This window comes from Arvicanthis niloticus, chromosome 10 (assembly GCF_011762505.2).
Source record: "Arvicanthis niloticus isolate mArvNil1 chromosome 10, mArvNil1.pat.X, whole genome shotgun sequence".
In the NCBI taxonomy this organism is placed as follows: domain Eukaryota; kingdom Metazoa; phylum Chordata; class Mammalia; order Rodentia; family Muridae; genus Arvicanthis; species Arvicanthis niloticus.
This window is the reverse complement of record NC_047667.1, coordinates 20,035,987-20,057,462: the sequence shown is the minus strand read 5'-3', so window position 1 is coordinate 20,057,462 and position 21,476 is coordinate 20,035,987. Positions and strand designations below refer to the sequence as shown.

At 46.2% G+C, this 21,476-nt stretch overlaps 2 protein-coding genes across 3 annotated transcripts; one reads left to right on the top strand and one right to left on the bottom strand.

Moving 5' to 3' along the window:
* The first annotated feature begins 601 nt into the window (after positions 1–601).
* Il24 (interleukin 24) lies at positions 602–4,394 on the top strand. The gene is made up of 5 exons (XM_034513638.2): positions 602–942; positions 1,663–1,725; positions 2,500–2,658; positions 3,076–3,150; positions 3,950–4,394. The coding sequence occupies exons 1-5, from the start codon at positions 781–783 to the stop codon at positions 4,031–4,033; spliced, it is 543 nt and encodes a 180-aa protein (XP_034369529.1). The 5' UTR covers positions 602–780; the 3' UTR covers positions 4,034–4,394.
* Positions 4,395–5,384: 990 nt separating this feature from the next.
* On the bottom strand, positions 5,385–21,175 carry Fcmr (Fc mu receptor). Of its 2 annotated transcripts, none has more exons than XM_034513125.2 (8): positions 20,989–21,175; positions 12,350–12,682; positions 11,602–11,733; positions 10,575–10,794; positions 9,058–9,209; positions 8,649–8,807; positions 8,478–8,536; positions 5,385–6,498 (listed from the first exon to the last, which is right to left on the bottom strand). In XM_034513125.2, the coding sequence occupies exons 1-8, from the start codon at positions 21,047–21,049 to the stop codon at positions 6,322–6,324; spliced, it is 1,293 nt and encodes a 430-aa protein (XP_034369016.1). In that variant the 5' UTR covers positions 21,050–21,175; the 3' UTR covers positions 5,385–6,321. The 2 variants fall into 2 exon arrangements, with proteins under 2 accessions (XP_034369016.1, XP_076797232.1); XM_076941117.1 differs by having other exon boundaries at positions 12,350–12,590.
* Between the last annotated feature and the right edge of the window lie 301 nt (positions 21,176–21,476).

The following is a 21,476-nucleotide window of genomic DNA, read 5'->3' as shown; positions in this document are numbered from 1 at the left end:
AAATTTTCTTTTCTTCTTTTCTCCTTTCTGTGGGTGGTCAGGAGAAGTGTGAGAGGGAAGGAGGGAGGTGCAGGTGTGTGGAGGGAGAGGAATATGGTGGGAGAGGGCAGACGTAGTACCACCAGCAGCTGTTGGATGGAGGATGGGAAGACCTGGCGCTCTGCCCCACAGCACCCTGCCAGGTTTGCAGTGTCCTTGCCTGGGATGTCACTTGTCCAAGGACCTTTTCGGTTCTTCAAACAGAACATCACACGCTGAATAGCTTATAAAGAAAAGATGTTTGTCTCACAGTTCTGACGGGGGTGGGGGGTGGGGGGTGGGGGGGGAGGAGTATCAGGTGTGACATTCATTTGGTTCTTTAGGTTGGTAGTTCCAAAGCAGAGTGCATTGGTATCATGTGGCAGGAAGGCACAGACAAAGCTGAGCTGAGCTGGCTTTCACCAAATCCCCACTCCAAAGCTATCCTGTCAACCAGTAATCCACACATTCATGGGTTCACTCAAGAAGGCAGAGATCTGGTAACCTAATCCTCTCTCAAAGGTCCTGCCACTATATACCTCTCTGGAGGAAGTGAATCTAAATATGAATTTTGGTGGAGGCATTCAAACCACAGCGTTTCTCTAGCCTTAGGCATCTCATTCGTGTGCTTCTAAAGGTGGCCTGTACCTTGGAGCAGTGTGTGTGTGTGTATGTGTGTGTGTTAAGTTCTGAGTCAGAGGTTGACTTCAGGGTAAAGCCTTCCTTTCCTCAGCAAGAGCAAAGGCCCTTTCGTCAACACAGATGAGCTTGGGACTACAGGTTCTCCCCTGCCTGAGCCTAATCCTTGTTTGGAACCAAGTACCAGGACTTCAGGGTCAAGAGTTCCGATTTGGGCCTTGCCAAGTGACCAGGGTCTTTCTCCCAAAGCTGTGGGAGGACTTCAAGACTGTGAAGAACACTGTGGTAAGTGCAGGCTTACCCCAAACCCTTTTGTGCTGGTTCCCCTATTGGAGGAGGGTGCTTTTTCAGGATTCTGGGTCCTTTTCCAGCTTGTTTAATCAATCTCATACATAAGGACACTGTTGAGTTCAGGAGGATCAATAAACCCCGTGTTACACCCCAGAAAATTGGAGCTCAATTATCCATGGGCAGCCTCCAGGAAAAGTAGCAGAGCCCAAGGGGAGTAAAGGAACCCCAGAGTGGTTTGGCTTTATCCCGGGTGAGCTCTGGCTCTATGTTCCAGGACCAGGAGGAGGGGCAGGTCTTTCGAGAGTCCTCTAAGAGCAAGAGGCAGCTCCCAGGTAGAGCAACCCTGCTTCCTGCGTGGACTATGGAGATGAGCCCTTCTCTTCATAGCTCTTAAAGCTGGGAAGTTTATTTCCTATGTCACATATGACCAAAGGAAGCACAGGTCTCTTTTCAAGTCTGTGGTCAGGGTCTTAGAACCCTGGGGGTCCTGTTCCCATTTGGGATGAGCAAGCATAGTAGTTTTCTGTAGACTGGACCTGTACCCTCTTCCCAGGATCTACCTCATTTTGTCCCTTCCTGGGTCCTCCTCTGGTCCCTCCAGCCTCTGTAGTCTCGCTGCTGGGATGGAGTTTGACATCGGGGACAGTATATTGGCAAGACTGGCTCCTCTAAAGATCCCTAACCTGAAGACATCTTTTCTTTCCCTTCCCAAAGCAAACTCAGGATGACATCACAAGTGTCCGGCTGTTGGGGCCACAAGTTCTGCAGGATGTCTCGGTAATCAGACTGGAAGGGAATACATCTCTAAGAGGGGTTGATGGCAGTCCTTTCCTTCTGCTTTGCTATGATCCTACACAGGACAGGGCTGGACATGAGGCAAGGTTTCTGTCTAGGGTTATTTCTCTGTGGGTATGGGGAGGGTGGAAATTGAAGTCTATAAATATCATTCTCCACTCAGTCTGACACAGCCATCTTTCTTTTGCTTCTGGAAACACAGTGAGCATCTACTGAAGTGAGCCTGCTTTTCACCTCTATCCTTTTCTCTCACATGTTACTATCTCCTTACCATCTATCTAGACGGTCTGTGAGCATGAACAGACGGATCCTTTCTAGGTGCCAAGTTTCAGGAGCAGAAAGCCAGGCAGCGCTTGCTCTGTTCAAGGGTACCAAGTTTCTTACTCTTCTTCCAGTAAAATTCCTTCTAACTCTCAACTATGAAGTCAAAGTTCAAATGCTTTTCAGGATCCATCGTATTAATGAGGCCATAGAGTAGAGAAGAAAGGGACTATCACCTGGGTGGTGAGCCAGGAGCCCTGAGAGCCAGGCTAGTTGGCTGAGTTACTTTGGATGGGTAACTTTTTTCCTGGGGTCTGGGTTCCTGCTGTGGATCACAAGCTGCTCCTCAAGACTCCTGCCATCTCTTCAGATCTATCCAGTACCACCATCATTTCTAAAGAGACCTTGTCGTGTTCATTTTGCCTTGGGTGGTACATGGGTTTTCCCTTTAGGGCCAGGATTGACAAAGGCTTCAGTGGTTTGCTTCTTCCCCAGGATGCTGAGAGCTGTTACCTTGCCCACCACCTGCTGAAGTTCTACTTGAACACTGTTTTCAAAAACTACCACAGCAAAATAGCCAAGTTAGAGGTCTTGCGGTCATTCTCCACTCTGGCCAACAACTTTATGGTCATCGTGTCAAACCTGCAGCTTAGTGTGCGTAGATCGGGGTGGAGGCTGGGGAGTGTGTCCTTGAGAACCTGCCCTCCATTTATCTAGTCCTGGCTTCTTTTCCCAATAAAGAGTAATGGGGGACATGGGAAAAGGCTATATAGGTTCAGGTGTGTGTCTACTCTGATCAGATAAGGAACCCTTGTGAGGTACTCAACTTCTCTGGGCTTCAGTTTTGTCATCTATAAAATGGGGGTGTCATTTCTACCTGTAGAGGTTGTGAGGAAAGATAACAGTCCTGACATATGCTGGGAGTCTGGCTCTGGCTTACTCCGATGTGTAAGACTCTGGTCAGTCCTTGCAGGATCTGAGAACCCTCCCCTGTATCACCAGGAAGAGCAGGAGAGGCTAACTTCCACTCTGATCTAACTTTAGGAATATTTTTTTTTTTCTGATAAGCAGGAGGACAGTGCCATGCTTCCCATTAGAGAGAGTGCACACCAGCGGTTTTTGCTGTTCCACAGAGCATTCGAACAGGTAAGGCCAAGAGCTGGGAGCCTGCGTACCCAACAGAAGCAGACAGAGGTGTACCCTAGAGACTTAATGCAGAACCGAATTTAGGTGCCTCCTTCAGGCTTGTTCCAGACCTACCTGGCCTGGGAGAATAATAATAAGCACCAGCTTTGCATGGGTCAGTGTAGCCTTTTTTACCTGTTGTTTTTTGAGGAGAAATGCTATTCTATTTCCTTATGAGATAATTTCACAATTGAAGAATTTCCCTAAGAGAAAATTTTATAGGTCCCTGATGTCAGAATTGAGAAAGAAGTTTGACAACTTACCTTCAAACAGATCTGTAACATTCCTACAATGTTCAAGTGGTCTTGTTTATGAAAAAGATATAGAAAATTCTATCACACCTCTCTAAAGTAACACACCAAAGAAAACCCAAACTTCGACCCTAGTACCCTCTCCCTCAAAGAAAACATCTTTGATTTTGAGCACTTGTTAGAGGAGCAGATGTGTCAGTCTACAAATACGTGGTGGAGTCAGCACAGTGAGTTCCCCACATCCTTCCTAGGTTGCAGCCAATGTTCTTAGATTCTGGGTACCATATTCTTCTCTAGCCCTTTACCTACTACTTAGTAGCCTCTTTGTCCTCACCCTAGAAACAAATTCACATAGTTGGGATACAAGTGATGGGTGGATCCATTTAGCAGAGGCCATTCCACAGGTGATTCAGTTTATTTGGAGTCAGGTCTATATCAGGCAAGCCAGGTTGGAAGGAAACTGTTCTCATGCTAACATAACCTGACCCCCAACTCTCCATTTGCTGCAGTTGGATACAGAAGTGGCTTTGGTGAAAGCCCTTGGGGAAGTGGATATTCTCCTGACCTGGATGCAGAAATTCTACCAGCTCTGACTGCTAATCTAGATAACTTCCTCTGCTCTCCATGCATTCAAGGCATTGTTTCTATCCCTGCTGTCCTCAGACCCTTGACCATGGCACTTCAGACCCTTGACCATGGACCCGTTGTTGGCTCAGGCCTCTCCTCAGACCTCACTCTTCACTCCAAGCAACAGCCATGGATGGTACCTTTGGATGCTCCAACTGACCCACAATGTAGATTTGCATATTTATTACAGCCCTATTTAATTATTGTTACTGTTTCAGTGGAAACTGTATTTATTTGTGAGACTGGATATTCCATGAAAGCATCAGAATTCAGTGTCCCATGCTTGTACCTTACTTCCTGTGATCTGGTTCAGCATGGGAGCGGTGGATGGTTGCTCAGTAAATATTTAAAATGGACTGATGTTTAAGTTTTTTTCTGTCTTGGATTATTTGGGAAATATGATGGGATATGAATCTAAGCTTTAGTGCATGGAAAACACAAGGGAATAGAGTACTGGGCTGGAAACCAAGGGCACTGATTCGAGATTTTACTTATCTTTATGTGTGGGGGTGTTTTGCCTGCATGCTTGTCTGTGCACTGCATGCATGACATGCAGTAGTACCCTTGGAGGAGAGATGAGAATGTCAGATTCCCTGGGACTAGAGTTAGAGGCAATTATGAGCTGCCATGTGGGTGCTGAGGATCAAACCCAGGTCTTCTGGAAGAGCAGCCAGTGCTCTCTTTACCTCTGCGGTGTTACTCCAGCAAAGGATGCTGGTTTGAAGAATAAATGATGAAAGCTACCATCTGGGCTAAAACAAAGATGCATACTTGAGATTCCACCTTATCCCTGAATACCCATCCACCCCTCTACCCTGTTTTTCCAGGCACCCCTCTTTTCTTAAGATACCATTCTCCCTTATCTGTTTAATATGGCCTGTCAGGCAGATGGTGACATTGTACCTCGATGAATGGTCAACCTGTGATGATAGTTCCTGCTAAGAAATCAACTTGACTCAGGTGGCCACTCCATTCTATTTCTGGAAAAGTGTGTAGGAAACTTCTATTGTATATCTGGGAAAGGCCTTCTTCTCAAAGGCAAGAGCTGGAATTCTCTTGCCTCAAGCTTGGGTTGAACTTTGCAGCTGGTGTCAATTCAAGAGCTGTCTGACTACACCTTCCTCTGAACTTCAGATAAGAAACGTGTGGGGAGGTGGGATATTTCTTCTTCCAGGCCAGAAGGGCCACTCCTCTGACCTTGTGGGATCCCCAGGGTGCTTTTCTCCCACATCTTGCTATGTGTTGTCTGAAATTGACAAGAGAGGGGTTGTTGTCTTCTGAACTGACCAGCAGACAGAAGACAACGGACACGGGATCTCCTTCCCAACACGGTTTATTCAGGAACCTTGAAGTATCTCAAAAGGCCCACGAGCTCTAGCTCCCAGCCCTTAAATCTCTGTGTCCTCTCCAATCAGAACCTGCCATGCAGTCATTCTTGATTGGTGCTGAGCGCATACGTCACATAGCCCGATCTTACTTAAGGATGAACAAGCAAAATGCATGCGCAGTAAAGCCTAACCTACGTGCCACCCAGGCTTCCTGAAATGGTTAGCCAACATGCCAGGGGCGCCTGGCACCCAGCCAGGCACCATCTTGGGTTCCACTCCCTATAAGGGGTGATAGTTTGGGATAGCTAAAATAGCTCCAAGTTAAGGTGCTAAGATATAGAAGAAGATAAGGAGACTGCAAAGATTTTCTAAAAGCAGAGAGATGCTAGGGCCAGTTTATCTGTGTGCCAAGTGATGGGAGATTAGAGGGAAGAGGACCCATGTGTGTGTATATCACCAATACTAACAAAAGCTTAGTTCTAAAAATTAAGAAGTCACCATATCAAGTAAGCTACCCTTTGCCATGAGACACAGGAAAGACAGAAGCTCATTATGTCCTTTGGATCGGGGCCTGGAAGTGTTGGTTATGCTTATTGTCTAGCCTGATATCACATGAGCTAGGGTTAAGGCAGCAAAGACCATGCGATCAGAGACAGTGATGAAGCGCCTTGCAGGTCCCATCGGCTGTTAGATGGTACAGAAAGGACAGTTGGCATCATGACAAATGAATGTTCTGCGTGTCCCAATGAATGCAGAATGCTCCCAATGAATGCAGGGGGCTTCAGAAGGGTAAAAAAAAAATAATTAGCTTGTAATTGATCATTCTCAAGGAATTCAGACAGTCAGGTGAGAGTCGAGTTAGGGTATGGGACAGAGGAGGTGACACGGATCCTATAAGGAAAAGTGCATCAGCAAACAAGCAGGAGTCATTGGCATGAAGGTCTAGGCACTGGGAGGTAGCTAGGGAGATGAGGTGGGCCAGGGATGTTGATGTAATCATCTGAGTCAGCATCTTCCACGTTGACAGCAGGCTGGTGGCGCAAACTCAGATATTCACAACTCATCTTCAGAGGTGGGGTGTGGGGCCAACAAGTTTCAAGTACCTGGGAACAACCAAAGGAGTGTCACTAGCGCTGGCTGGGTGATGTTCACATCCCTTGAGGTGGATTTGCACTGCAGGAAATGAAGGATCAGGGACATAGTCGCTGAGTTCCAGAGCGCAAAGGTGCAGGATTGGCTGACCTCCATTAAGTGGGCCAGCCCTGGGGGCTTTTCAGGGTGCAGCCCCACTCCAAATAACTGGAAACCACTTCACTCTATTGTGGGCAGGACACACTTTGCATGGGGTTCAGACTGAAATCAAAGGGCCAAACAGTGTGAAGGAGGCCCAGCTGCAGGAGTCTCCCCTTGGGGATAAAGGGATATGACTTGTTCGGGAAATATGCATCTTCTGAGGCAACCAGTCAGAGGTAGGGTGAATCATTTCTTTACCTCTGCAAGGATTCTGAGAGGCCATGACATGGTACAAGAACACATTCCAGCAAAGGGCTGGGTAGTGGAGGAAGACTGCAGACCATGTGGACATGATGGGTGGTTCTCTTCCCCAGTTCTCAGAAGACCAGGCTATGTCAAGACTAACATGGCACAAGTACTGCGATTCCCACAGACGAATGCCACCACAGAGACTTCAATCAGTCATCTAAACAAAAGTTCTAAGAACTAGCAGGGCAGTCCTCTGAATGCAGGAAACATCTGTTGTAAGGGACTTCTTCACTTTGTATTTTACCAATGAGAGAAACAGCAGAAGGTTGCTTCAAAAAACACATCTCCCACTCTGTGTCAACTTATTTGGCTTAAAAAATAAAAATATTCGCTATGAAAATTGAAATAAGCCATTGAGCACACATACCCTGTATATCTGACACACACACACACACACACACACACACACACACACACACACCCCTCTGTCCCTTATTGAGAGAATGACACAGGGTTAGCTTTCAGCAGAAGGCAGTCCAGAAGAGGGTCTGTGAGCTCAGGGCAGAGCCACAATAAAAGGCTGGCTTTTGGGTAGAGCAGACAGGCTGGGTGGGCCATTCACTCCAAAGCCCAAGCCTTGAAGACTGGTTGTGTGTGTGAGAGAGAGAAGGGGAAAGGGGAATACATTCAATGGCTGGAGGTGACTACAGAACTAGGTAATATTCTTCCCTTTTTAGCCAGATACATGATCATTTAATCAATATATTTCCAGCCAGGCATGACATTCATATCCTCCCTTGAAGGCAGACATGACTTCATGGCAGCTAATGGGAGGCAAGTGTTAGTGAGATATGAGAATTTAAGGTCATGATCCTAAAGAAGCCATTATCTCTGTGGGTAGAAATAAGAACACTTGGTTCTGGAGGCTGAGTACTAACCATGGACCAGGAAAGTTGGCTGGAGTTGTTGAAACAAAATGTCCCTGGACGACCTCATGGATTAATCCTCTTCTTCCTGTCCCTCTGGTTTGAACCCTGAGGGTTTTGGGGGTCTGTTGTATTTAATTAATTTACACGAATCAACACACGCACACTTGGTGCCCTTATTAATATTTTTCTGACTAGAAAACCCAATGTTTTAGTCTTTGAGAATGCTCAAAGACGGTTCCCTTAATTTGGGGAAACAAAATGACACGTGCTGTGTTGAATGTCTGCATCTCTGCCCAGGCACTTTAGATAAAGCCTAGTGGTCACGTTTCTATCATTTTCTGTCGTTTGTTTGTTTGTTTGTTTTTAGAGATGTCTGAAATGCCTCCCTCACAGAGGTAAAACTGTCTGATTAGCTTCCACCCCTCCTAGTCTTTCTAGAAACCTAGCGTCCCTTTTACACCGTAGTCGCTGCAAGGGTACCTTCCCTACAAGACTGAAGGCATCCAGCATCCATTTATCCGAAAAAAAAAAAAAAAAATGCTTGACCAGGTAACTTAGATATCCACAGATATCGAAGGGTCCAGCCTTCCAGAGGGCTTCAACCCAGGGACTGGATACAACCCCGGTTGGAGGAGCCTGGCTGAGCGTGGGCTAGGGAGGGCGGAGCTTACCTGCGGCAGGGCGGGGGACGCGGAGGCTGGGGCGTTGAGGAGCGCAACCTCCGCTGGACCTATGAGACAGAAGAAAGCGGTGAGGGCCCGGCCTTCCCACGCCTGGTCAACCACCTGTCCCCGGTTCCCTGCTGGCCCTGGTCTCCACGCCTCTCTGGTGTGTGCGCTCACCCACGCTGTCGGGTCCCCGTGCGCGCCGGGGGCAGGCGCTGTAGACGTTGTTCTGAGAGCGCGGCCTCTGCGAGGCATCCCGGCGCTGTGAGGGGATCGGGCGGGAAGCACCCCTGCCTCGCATCCTCATCGTCCGTCGGCCCGCGCGTCGGGAGAAGGCTTCAGGAGGTCACCAGGAAAAAGAGAAGGGCATGGCATCAGACACCAGTGGCCACCTGCCTCTTCTTCCCCAGACTGAGGGCTACACACCTCTATGATGCCTGACAAGGTGCAGAGCGCAGGAGCAAGGGCAAAGTACTTTTAGACTCCACTTCCACCCCAGCTCCCTGGGAGTCCAAGCTGGATCTGAATGCTCTGGCCTCTTGTACCTCGGTCTCCCAACCAAAGCCCAGAGCCTCAAGTAGCTCACCTCTTCTCCTTTGAATGGCTCTTTTTACCACCAGTCCCAATAGAACCAGCAAGAGAAAGCCCAAGAAGGTCGGAATCAGGATGTGAAATTCTGGGAAGGGGATGTGAAGCCCTCGGTCTTCTCTCCCATACTGTGGGCGGTGGTGGAGTGTCCTTGGCCGGGAGAGAGAGAGAGAGAGAGAGAGAGAGAGAGAGAGAGAGAGAGAGAGAGAGGCTTAAACGAGGAAAGCAAATGTGAAGACTCACCCTTGAGTGGCCACCTTTCTTTGGAGATGTCTTAGAGTTGACCCATTGTTAACAGAATTTCCTCCATCACCCACAAAGAGATTTGTTTATGGGGTCAGGAGTCTTTGGTTCAAATTCAAGTTCCTCATTTTATTGGTTTTGTGGTCGTGAGCTAGTTTTAATTTCCCTGAGCCTTACTTTCTTATAAGTGGGCATCATAAGAGCTGCACAAAACTGTTCCGACCAAAACCAAAGGAGGTGAAAAGAACTAAAGGCAGTTGGTCTGTAGCAGGATCTGATACAACTCCTATTCCCACAGTTAGAAACCTTGGCATAGGCAGACTTTCATTAACCAAACCTGGACATTATGTGTCTTTGTCAGAGTTGACATTAAAGAAATGTTTATTACATAGATTTTTGACATAGGAACTAAAAGTCCTGTTTTAATTGAAACCATGTAGATTTTATTCCCCCAGTTCCCTCACAGGATCCAAATGTTTCTGAGAGCCTTCTTTCTCACTAACCAGTTTGTATTTGCTCAGGCAAATTACTTGTGTGTTTTCATACACATTTGCTTTAATGCTGCCCCCTAGTGGTTCATTATGGTCCGGTATTTAGAACAATGCTAAGCAATAGAACCGTTTGCCACACAGTGTTAGCAGCATTAAGGGAAAGAAGAAATGAGAGTAATTTTTAATGCTTATTAATTAGTAAATACTTTTAATTACTTTAAATTAATTAAAAACGTTTCTCATTTAGTTATACATTACACCAGACCTGAAATGAATCTGTATGATTGAAAGACTTGAGTCTTTCTCCTGATAAGACTTGTCCAGCCAGAACCTGAGATTCCTAAAATACTTCCCCATGCTAATGAGGTATTCCAGGTACCCTAAGCCCATAGCCAGTGACTTTTGCCCATGCTGGATGTTCCTACTCTCAGTCCTCCAAAATGTTATAAGCCTCGAATCACCCTAAGTAAAATTGATCTGCCTCTTCATAGCTGGTCTCAGTGTGGTTAGTCACTGTATGTACTCACAGGGCTTCTGAAACCTCTCCTCTCTTGACACCTCTGCCTCCACTGCCCTTGTGGACCGAATCGGCTGATATCCATGAGGGCAGGGAAAGCCACCACAACAAAGCACATTCTCTGATGATAGAACTAATGCATTTCTCTAGCACACTCAGAAGCAGGGCATTGCTCGGTGGGTTTCTGGAGACAAAGCTGAGAAGGGTGCAGGATGACTTCAGGGCTCTTAGTGCACAGGCACGAAACATAGAGGCCTTTCTTACCCTTGCCCATGAAGTCTAGTGTGGTGGCTGTAGCTGGCCTCCAGGGGCCTGATGGCTCGCTGAGTAGAGGTCTTTGGGGCTGTGGTAGCTGGCAGGAGCGCTGGGGACTTGGTAGCTGTTACAGAAAATTCTCTGTAAACTCTGGAACGGCGGGTGACTGAAGTGACGCTGGAGGGCTGGTGAACCGGAGGGGCCTCAGTCTTTGGAGTTGGTGTGCCAACTTCAAGAGAGAGAGGGGAAAGGTTATATTAGTGGTAGATACGCTGTGTTCTCCAGTCTCCGGGAGGAGTGGGTCTCCCTCGTCCACTCTCAGTCATTTCTCCCTTTTGCCCATACATACCACCTCTGTTTTCGAAGTCCTTGTGGCCAGAAATGCCTTTATAGCATGCCATCTTCACAGAAAACTTTCATTCATGTATGCTTTAAATATTTTCTCCAGGAAGCCTTTCCTGACCTCACAGGCAAAAGCACTTACTGTCTTCTGAACATACTTTTTTTTTTTGTGCTCATATATTCTCCCCAATTTCATCCCAGTCTGTCACACTCATGGATCTATGATCTGCCCAGTTACACTGTTTCTTTTGACCCCAGCAGGGTCTCGTAGTGCAACAATGTTTATTAAAGTCAGGAACTCCTCCAGTATATGTTAAGATGCATGGAAATGTTAGGATGACAGTCATCTTTTAATTGCCAAATAGAATTGTTAAAGCCACTAATTACCAGCAGGTAGAAGACATCCCTGCAGGTAGCAGGAAGCATAATGACCTCCAGCTGGCAAATGTCTGCCTAGTCTTGGTTTCTAGTCATTCAAAAAGGACCTGGGGTTTGTGAATTGGGCACTTCGTTACTTGTATGCCACCTGGTGGTGGTAGGTGACTTCTCCAACTAAGGATTGACTTCTTAGCTCTCAGATGAAGGTCCTTTCCAAGGACAAAGCATGGGAAAGTGGCTTCTGCTTTGCTAACCATTTTATGAACTGAACAAAACAAGTCTCCCTCTTCTTTCACTCTTGACTCAATGGACTGACCTGTGGATATGATTCCAGAAGAGCTGGCATGTTCACCCATACGGAGCCAGGGAATCTGCTGCTGCAGAAATCTGTGCAACCATCTTGGTGGCTCAGGTGTTGGTTCATCTTCCCAGAATGGTTCTGGGTATTCTATTGGAGGCAAGAGGGATGTGTTGGTGATCATCAGGGAACAGATGAGACTGAGGGTCAAGTGAGAGCTGACTCAGCCAAGGCCATGAGGAGATGAGAATGGTCCACAGAGACAACAGAAAGGAACTGGGCACGGAGCCTCCCTTGTGTGCTGGCCTTTCCCACCAGCATATCCAGCACTCCCTATAAAGCCATTAGGCTGTTGGCATTATAAGTTGCTGAAGCAGTCATGCACATGTTAGGATGTCATTGAAAAGTCAGGGTTAAGAAGAAATGTAGGACTCGACCGTATAGTGACACATTTGGCTTGATCATTGTTTCTCAGTTTTATCTTCCCAAACCTCTCGTGAGATAATTACATAGGACATGTATGGCTCCTCTGCTGGTTTCCTCCATCTCAAAACCTCTCTTCTGTCTAATGTCTACTTCTCCATTTATGCCCTGGGTAGAATGGGCAAAATACAGCATCTATCTTACTCCTTCCATCTCCTGTGGCTAGAAGGTTCTAGGCTGTGGTGTCGGTCCTTAAGCTGTGTTATTCTGTGTTAATACTGGGCTGGCTAATAGTATGAGATAGTTCTAGTTAAATGCTGGTCTCAGTTTTCTAAACACCTACCGTTATGGACATTCAGGGTGACTTTCTGGGTCTTGCCGAGGTCTGTGTTCATGCCCACACCACAGGCATAGATTCCATTGTCATTTTCCGTCAGCTGTGTCATCTCTACTAGGAATAGCTTCTTATCCAAGCACGGCTTCAGGGTGACTCGCCTTTCATATTCCCTCTTGACAAAGATGTTGGACACCACAGTGGCGCATATTCCAGGATTGGTCATCTGCCGGCACAGATACATCCTCACCTGTGTTTGAGGGAGTGGGCACTCAATGATAATGGATCCACCCCACTCGGCATCCAGCTGTACTTCCGGGAGGACCTTCAGGGCCCCAGACACTGTGAGAAGAAATTAATGCAGAAGAAGCCCCATTCTCAGATGCGACTCTACTTCAGCCATACCTTCACCCTCACACATCTCTCCAAACCTAGTGCTGGCCCCAGACCACTTCCACATTAGCCCCCAGATCTAGTCATGTCCCTGTCATCAGCCCAGCCTCAGTCCTACAGTGATTTCTGACCATTGACTTAAGCTCAGCTCCTTCAAGGTTTCATTCTCATTCAGACTTACTCTGTGCCCGCCCCATGTCCTCAGCCTCAGCCTCATAATTAAACCTGTAAGGACTTAGACACACCTACAATGCCTACTCCAAAGAGAAATAGGATGCCAGGAATGGCCCCCAGTGGGGCACATAACCCCCGAGGGACTTAAGTCTGGGGATAAGAAAGGTGACCCGTTCTTATAGCTCAGTTTCCTTCTGGGTTCTTTTTTTCCCTCAAATCCGTTCATCTACTCAATCCCCCTTTCAACTCTACTAAACCATTCAACAAGTACACATCTGATGCCTTTCATGGGCACTCCTCTCTCATACAATAAGTCATGTGGTAAATTATACCAACAGATAGCTACTACAGTACAATGTGATAGATTCTTTGAGAGATTGGTAGCTCAGGGCTCTCTGAAAGTAGCAAGCAGGAGCACCCGACTCAGGCTACTGAGGGGATGGTGTCCTGGGAGGAAGGCTTTTGAGAGAAGTGCTGTCTAGCACTGTACCCTGAATGAATGGTCACGGAGGGAAACTGAGAAGGTGACACTGGTCACTAGTGTGGAGAACTTATGGAAGAAAAAGCAGGGTATGCATGAGTGTGAATATACATGTATGGGTATGAACATATATATGTCTGGGAGGGAAATAGATCAGGGAGGAATGGAAGTTGTGGGTCACAAGTTCCTGATATCAAAAAGCAAGAAAAGGAAAGTATAGCATAAACCAATCCACTACAGCAGAGGGTAAAGCCACAGATAACAATCTAAGTGGGTCCCAGCAAATGCCTCCATATACTGAGAAGAGGCTTGTCTTAGTTGCTTTTCTATTGCTGTGACAAGACACTATGACCAAGACAACTTATAAAAGATAGCATTTAATTTGGGGCTCATGGTTTCAGAGGGTGAGAGTTCATGACCACTATGGTGAGAGGCATGGCAGCAGGCAGGCAAGTGTAGTGTTGAAGCAGTGGCTAAGAGCTTATATTTTGAAGATATAAGCTCCATTAAAAGGGAGAGAGAGAGAGAAAGACAGAGACAGAGAGAGACAGAAACAGAGAGAGACACACAGAGAGACACAGAGAGACAGAGAGAGAAAGAACTGGAGTGATGTGGGGTTTTGAAACCTCACAACCCACTCTCAGTGACACACCTACTCCAACAAGGCCACACCTCTTAATCCTTCCCAAGCAGGTCCAAGTGGGAGGCAAGCATTCAAACGTGTGAACGAATGGGAGCCGTTCTCATTCAAACCATCACACGGGTGACAATAAAAAGTGTGTGTTTATAGTGTAGATCATGAGTGTGTTTAGGTGGGCCTGGAGGGCTAAGGTGAAGATGAAAAGAACTTTCAGGTAACAAGAATAGATTGTATCAAGATGGGAATGAGAGAGAGAACAAGGCAGGGAAATCTACTGGCCTTCCGATGTTTATCTACAAATGGTACATTCTGAATAGCTTCAATGAGCTCAGACATATGAGAGTTAAAAAATTAGAATATCACTGGGCTTAGGGCATCTAGATTAGGATATTTCTGGTAGAGGGGAGTATTGAAGGGTAGAGAGGTAGAAAAAGTGGGTTAGAGATGGGAGTTAGGTGAGGGTGCAGAGGACCTGGAAAAATGTACACAGGAAATGTTGAGATCTCAAAGTGAAGCTATGTCAACAGGCTTGAAGGGGAAGAGGCAGAGAGGGCTCACTCAGCCAGAAGTCCATGATCTGCCAAGGACCCTTGCATATGACACACAGAGCTCATCACTGCTTAAAACTGCTGCCGACAGAACTCACGAGATGTCCTCAGGCAACAGAAACGTAACACAGTCACAAAGTTCCAGCCAGCCAAGGCTGAAGACCTGATCCAGAGGTTGAGGCAATCTCAAACATGACCAGATTCCAGGACAAACTAACTAGCCGTCTTTAGTTTACAGTAGTATCTACGACTGGTATTAGAAGAACAATGGGATGGGATTAGATTTCCAAGACAGAGAGAGGTTGGTAGGATTCGTAGTTTAGAAGTTTGAAATGCTGGGTCTACATCAGTCACTGGGGGCTCACTGATGCCTATGAATTGTCTTGTCCCTGGGCATGGCGGCTCCCTCTGTCTAGGCTGACATAGGGACCTGCTTTTTAAAGACACACCCCAGATGTAATTCTTGGCCATTTAAAAGTGCTTCTTGGGAACAAAGGGGAGGGGGAGAGAAGGTGTCTAAAGGAACCCACCGATTTGACACTAATGTTACAGAGGCAGTTAAGTGTTCTCTAGCTTATGGCCTCTAATTTGGTGATTGAACTGTAGAAATCGTAGAAAAGAGGAATGATGTATTCTGAAAAGTCACTGTTGATAGATATATAGGTGGATGGAAACGCATGTTTGAGATGTTAACATCCTATAGCCTTTCACAGTGCAAAAGAGGAGAAATAAGATAGGGCCTTGAGGGCTGAGGACATACTAGAGATTTTCTAGGAGAAAGTGGGATTCAGCTCAATCTGAAACAGATTGCTTGAAAAAAAGGGGGGGGGGAGGGGAACACCTGGCTTGAGATTTGTATGTTGATTAAAGAGCTATAGTTTCTGAGCGTGTGTTTGTGGGACAGACATTCTCCTTAACTGAATCTGCAGCTTACTCATTCACCAGCAATCCTGGGCCTTCTCTTGTTCCTACCTTCCCAGCTCTGGGCTCATAGGTGCGAGTCACGGAATCTAGCTTTTTATGTGGATACTGTGACTCTCAACTCAGGTTCTCATGCTTTCGTGGCAAGCATTTTTACCTACCTACCTAGCCACTGACTGTAAAGTTTTAAATTCCTTTTAAAAGGACGAGAGGGCTGTGGGATGTCTCAGCAGGTAAAGGCACTTGCTAACAATCCTGGTAATTTCGGTTCTAGTCCCAGGGCCCACACGATGGAGAAAAACATCTCCTTAAGATTGAAGGACAACTCCTTCCGGTTGTCCTCTGTCCTGTATGCATGCTGTGACACGTGCCCCCAAATAAACAAACTAACAGACAACAAACAAACAAATAATGTAAAAATATTTAAAAAGCACAAGAACATTCCACTTAGCAGCCCATTTCGATCTACAGTAACCTGCACGTGGACAGGCCTGGCACCTGCCGTCAGTTCTGCTCCAGGAAAGAATCCTAATTCTTTTCATAGGGCTGGAACCCAAGTCTGGCCTTTCTAAGTTTTAGAATGTCTGACTGCAGTGATCCCCCTTTCTGCTGCACCATAGGCTTACTGTTCTCTTCAGCCCCTCAACTCCCAATAGCTCATGCACGAACCCTGATACTGGCCCCTTTAAAACCCTCAGATAATGTTTGCATCTCCTTCAGTCTTTTCTATGTTCTCTCTCTCTCTCTCTCTCTCTCTCTCTCTCTCTCTCTCTCTCTCTCTGTCTCTCTCTCTCTCTCTCTGGTTTTTCGAGACAGGGTTTCTCTGTGTAGCCCTGGCTGTCCTGGAACTCACTCTGTAGACCAGGCTGGCCTCGAACTCAGAAATCCACCTGCCTCTGTCTCCCAAGTGCTGGGATTAAAGGCATGCGCCACCGCCGCCCGACTTCTATGTGCTTTCTCAAATGCCTCATACAATTCATATCCATTTCTACAATTTCTCTTTGATCAATTTCAGTCAGAATTTTATCTCTAAATGTCCACCCAAACTGCTCTCATCTGGATCAACACAGATGTCCTGGTCTGACAGTCTCTTGTTTGTCGTCATCTCTGGAAGTATTCGACCCACTTGAGTTCTCCTTCCTAGGACCACTTTTTGTGCACCACCTCGGTGTCAAATGTCATAGCTGTTCCTGTGCTGACCCATCTCTTACTCGCCCCCATTTCCATTTCCCTCTCAACGCTGGGCTGACACAGAGCTTGGTACCTGATGGATTCTTTGTGTGTCTTCTCTCTCCTTCCTACACTTGCTAATTTACTCTAGGATCTTTTAACTACAGATGCCGAGAGGTTAAATTTCAACTAAACCCATGCTTGTTTCTAGTCTTGTCTTTACAGCTCCCAACTGGCTCTTGTCCTTGGTCTCCATTGTATACTTGAGACAGTATCTAACAACAGCGAGAAGAGAACTTCTCATCTCTCTAAACCTGCCTGTTCATAAGAGTTTTCTATTTTGGGAAAATAGAAAACCCAAGTGCAGGACACCAAACTCATCCTCATGGCAATGAATAAAGATTAAATTGCATGAAGTCCAGGGAGATGGCTCAGTGGGTAAAATGGCTAGCTTGACAATCCAAGTCCAGTTCTTGGAACCCTGTAAAGTGCCAGATAAGTGACTGCTATCCCCTCACTCTTATGGTAAGATAGGAGGTGGAGAAAAGAGAATTGACTGGGAGTTCATAGGCCAACTTAAAGTATGTCACTCAGCAGCAGAAACAATGAGACTTGGCCTTAAGTAGGTAGAAGCTGTGTTATGACTCCCCAAACTTATCCTCTGATCCCCAGACATTTTATTGTGTGCTATGGTACGCATACAATAACAATTTTAAAAGAATAAACCTTCATTCTCTCTCTCCCTCTTTCTCTCTCTCTTTCTGTATTTGTGTGTGTGTGTATTTACCAAGTCACAATATGTATGTACACACACACACACACACACACACACACACACACACACACACACACACATTCTTATTAGTAGTCTAGGTAAGTATGAAGCTCACATCTTATGATACTGCCTTGGGTCATGAGGGACCTTCCCATAGGGCTCCATTCAATATCATCTGAGCACTGGTGGGGACAGGTCTACCCCAACCAACATCTGTAGGTCCGAGGGCAGTATTAATAAATAAAGTCCAGAGTATCATAATACAATTATTCAAAGATATTGTCAAGAAGTAGGGATATGGCTCAGTAGGGATATGGCCCAGTAGGGATATGTCTCAGTTGCTACAGTGCACACACAGAAGCCTGAGCTTGAGCACAGGCCTATGTATCCAGGCCTGGTGGCCCATGCCTTTAATTCTAGCTTTTGAGATCATTTGCAAGAGGATCAGGAAGTCAAGGCCATCTTCATCTAAATAGCTCATTAAAGGCCAGCCCAGGATACAGGAGATCCTGTCTTAAGAAAACAAGACTAACAATGAACTATTAATTAGAATATTTCATATGTTCATATCATGATAAATCTGCATATTCCTTCCCTGTTGCTTATGGCACATGTGATCCCTCAGCAGGCAGGCTCCATTTAGTACCTGCAACTTTCCTTGGTGATGTGATTTTCCCACATTTCTGGAACCTCCAATATCCTGGAGTCTCCACTGCTTTACTTTTACACCTACACAGCTACCCTCTCAGGTTCTTTGTACAGAAAATCCAACCCTGCCACACGTTGCCTTGCCTCAGAAGTTGTTTAGGACCTTGGTGTTGGCCCTCACGACCCTTTACTCTTATATTTTGTACATCTCCAAAGGCAGCTGAGTGTGGACAGTGCTAAGTTCTCGGGAGGTGTAGTGTGGCCCCCTTGGACCACAGCTAAAACAGGATCTATGTTTCCGTGAGGAGAGCCCTGAGAAAACACTTGCTGAGGTAGCCCTGTTGTAGCATCATGCCCTGAAGATTCTCTTTCTTTAAGCTTTCTCCTTTCAAATGAAAGTTTGTCAAACGAGTTTGCATTGCTACATTCTCTAGTTTGGGAGGTGGAATATTGCGCTCAAGACACCTTTCCTGTTGTGCCATTGCAAAGTCCTAGGCTTCTCCTTGTGCTGGCCAGTTTATGCCAATTTGATACAAACTAAAGCCATCTAAGAGGAGAGAGCCTCTATTAAGAAAATGCCTCCATACGACTGGGTTATAGGCAAGCCTGTAGAGCATTTCCTTAATTAATGATTGGTGGGATAGGGTCCAGTCCAGTGTGTGGGGGTGTCATCCTTGGGTTGGTGGTCCTGGGTTCTATAAGAAAGTAGGCTGAGCAAGCCATGAGGAGCAAGGCAGTAAGCAGCACCTCCACAGAGGCTCTGCATCAGCTCCTGCCTCCAGGTTCTTTGATGATGAACAGTGGAACGGAAGTAAAAGCAAAATAAACCTTTTCCTCCCCAAATTGATTTTTGGTCATGACATTTCATTGCATCAATAGAAACCCTCACCAAGACACTCCTTAATTGCACTAATCTCTTAAAGAATCATAGTTGCTTTGTCTGGACCCGTTTGGTCTGTTCTATTTGTAGCTTTAGCTGAGTTCAAACTCCTTCCTTTGCCAAGCAGCACACTTTCCACACACTTGTGTGCTCCCTCACTGTCAATCTGGGTAAACGCTTCGAGCAGTAACCATGCCATGGCATCAATGCTATGCCACACTTACATTTCCTCTGTCAAACAACTTCAGGATCATTCAGCTTATGGAGACGCAGTCAGAACACAGCCAGACTCTTTATAACATGAACAAATGACTCCTGCCCTAATTTCTGATAGTCTTGTTTTCCAGTGAGCAGTATTTTGCTGTTGTTGTTGTTCTGGTCCTTTGTGCTCTCACCTGGACGACCCAATTAACCTCTGCTTATAACATTCTTGAATTTCTCTAGATCATCCATGTCTCAAACTTCCTCCTGAAAATAGTTCTGAAGGCCTATAACTATGAGGTCAGATGGCTCCCAACAGTAACCTCACTTCTTATCATCAGTTTACTCTATTCATTACTTTTCTCTCATGATTGCAACAAAATACCTGACGAGAAGAAACTTCAGTGAGGAAAAGTGTATTTGCGTTTACAGTTTGAGGGTATAGTCCAGTGGGCAGTGACCCCTTCAGAGTACAGGGGTCACCTAAGGCTATCAGAGAACACAGATGTTTCCATTATGATTCATAACACGAGCAAACATACAGTTACGAGATAGTAATGAAAATAATTCTATGGTTGGGGGTCACCACAACATGAGGAGCTGTATTAAAGGGCTGCCGTATTAGGAAGGCTGAGAACTGGGATAGGCCATCTTGGCATGGAAACCATGGTTGCAGAAGCATGAAGCTGCTTGATTATATCCAGGGTGGGCTGGTGGGGCAATCAAAGGGAGGAAGGTGAACTCAATGCTCCACAGCCCTTCACTTTCTTCTCTTTCTATTCTGTCCATGACCTCAGCCCACAGGATAGTACAATCTACAGTCGAGGTGGGTCTTCTGCCCTTGATTAATCCTTTCTGGAAACAACCTCACAATCACATTCAGAAGTAAGCTTGACTAATACCTCAGCATCTCTCCACCCATTTAAATCCTCCACAAAGCTTAATTATCACGAAGCAGGAATGACTGATAAACTAAATTGACCTAAGCACACCGAGCCAAGATATGATACGACGGTGGCTGGGATTCAGACGGTGCTCGGGAATGCTGTGAGAGGGAGGTAGGTCTGCTATGGACTGTGAAGAACCTTAATGGTAAACTGGGAGGAATGGTGTTCCTATAGCAGAGACAGCCTGAGAGGGGTGCAGTAACGGGAATCTGTAGCATTTGTTCAAAGAATTCTGTTTCTCTGGAAAAAGGTCTGAGGGAGCACGATAAGCTCAGAATATAAGGGAGGAGAGTGTATTTTAGTTAGTAGATAGTGGGAGCCATTGAATGACATAATCCTAGAGATGGGTAGGACAGATGGAATAGCTGGTTTATATGGAGACCAGGGAAGTATATTAGGCAAAGCATTAGGCGCATTGTATTCTAGATCTTGGCAATCATTCAAGCGGGGTGTCAGGTAGGTGGCTGTAAGCTGAGATAAGAAGTTTAGGGACTAGGTCAGGGAGTCTTCATTTGAAGTTGAAAGTTGCCAATTCCAGAGGGAAGAGGAAAGATCTGAAGGAGAAAATACACACAAGAAGAACGAACCTTGGAGACACACGTTTTAAGATCTCAATAAGTGAATCTTTAAGATATGTGACACCTTCAACCCTTAAAAAACTAGCAGCTGTCTAGGGTGGGAGTCTGGAAGCCTGCTGCCTGAGTGGGGAGGGGTCAGTACCCACCTCACGGGTCTCTTTCTGTCTGCTCTGTGCCCCGGCTGCAACTGCATCTCTCCAGAAGCGTTAGAGCCAGAGATGGCTGTCACGCGATCACCTCTGGCTAATTCAAACCTGGTAGTTAGTCCGGAGTGTTTCCTCAGAGCACTTACCTGGCAGGAAGTAAAGTAACCAAAGCCAAAGGTTCATGGTTCCTTTGAGGCCGGATCCCATCCAAGAGCCCCTGGAGTGAGATTGACACACACCAGTCACCTGGGAGCCTTCTACAACTGGGTGCTTGAAAGAGATGCTGGCCCTCCTTGAGGGCAAGGGCTTAAAATGAGGAAATGATAATCTGTCTTGTTTGCTGGCTAGTTTTTGTCTAAAAAAGAAAACACCAGCAAACCACAGCGGAAATCAAGAGTTGAGAAAACACGTACTGCATAGAAAATGAGTGAGCAAGGTTCAAACTCATGCCTGGAGCGGCTGCCAGGCCTTGGCCCCTCTTCTCAAAGGGACCTCCCAGGATTCATATGTATCGATTGGCTTCTGAGCTAGAGTCATTTGTTGTTTCTCCATCCTCAGGACAACACAATCTCATCACCAATTCTCTCCCAATGACAAAGCCTATGTGGACCAAAGCTTGGCTTTGAGAGTCATC

Excerpts from the sequence above, each read along its gene's own strand:
- Fcmr (XM_034513125.2), bottom strand. The coding sequence starts at position 21,049 with ATGGGATCCGGCCTCAAAGGAACCATGAACCTTTGGCTTTGGTTACTT. Across the intron at positions 8,537-8,648 it reads ACGGGGACCCGACAGCGTGG|GTCCAGCGGAGGTTGCGCTC; the intron begins GTGAGCGCACAC and ends TCTGTCTCATAG. Across the intron at positions 6,499-8,477 it reads CGTCCCCCGCCCTGCCGCAG|GTACTTGAAACTTGTTGGCC; the intron begins GTAAGCTCCGCC and ends GGTTGTTCCCAG.
- Il24 (XM_034513638.2), top strand. The coding sequence starts at position 781 with ATGAGCTTGGGACTACAGGTTCTCCCCTGCCTGAGCCTAATCCTTGTT. Across the intron at positions 1,726-2,499 it reads AAGTTCTGCAGGATGTCTCG|GATGCTGAGAGCTGTTACCT; the intron begins GTAATCAGACTG and ends CTTCTTCCCCAG. Across the intron at positions 3,151-3,949 it reads TCCACAGAGCATTCGAACAG|TTGGATACAGAAGTGGCTTT; the intron begins GTAAGGCCAAGA and ends CATTTGCTGCAG.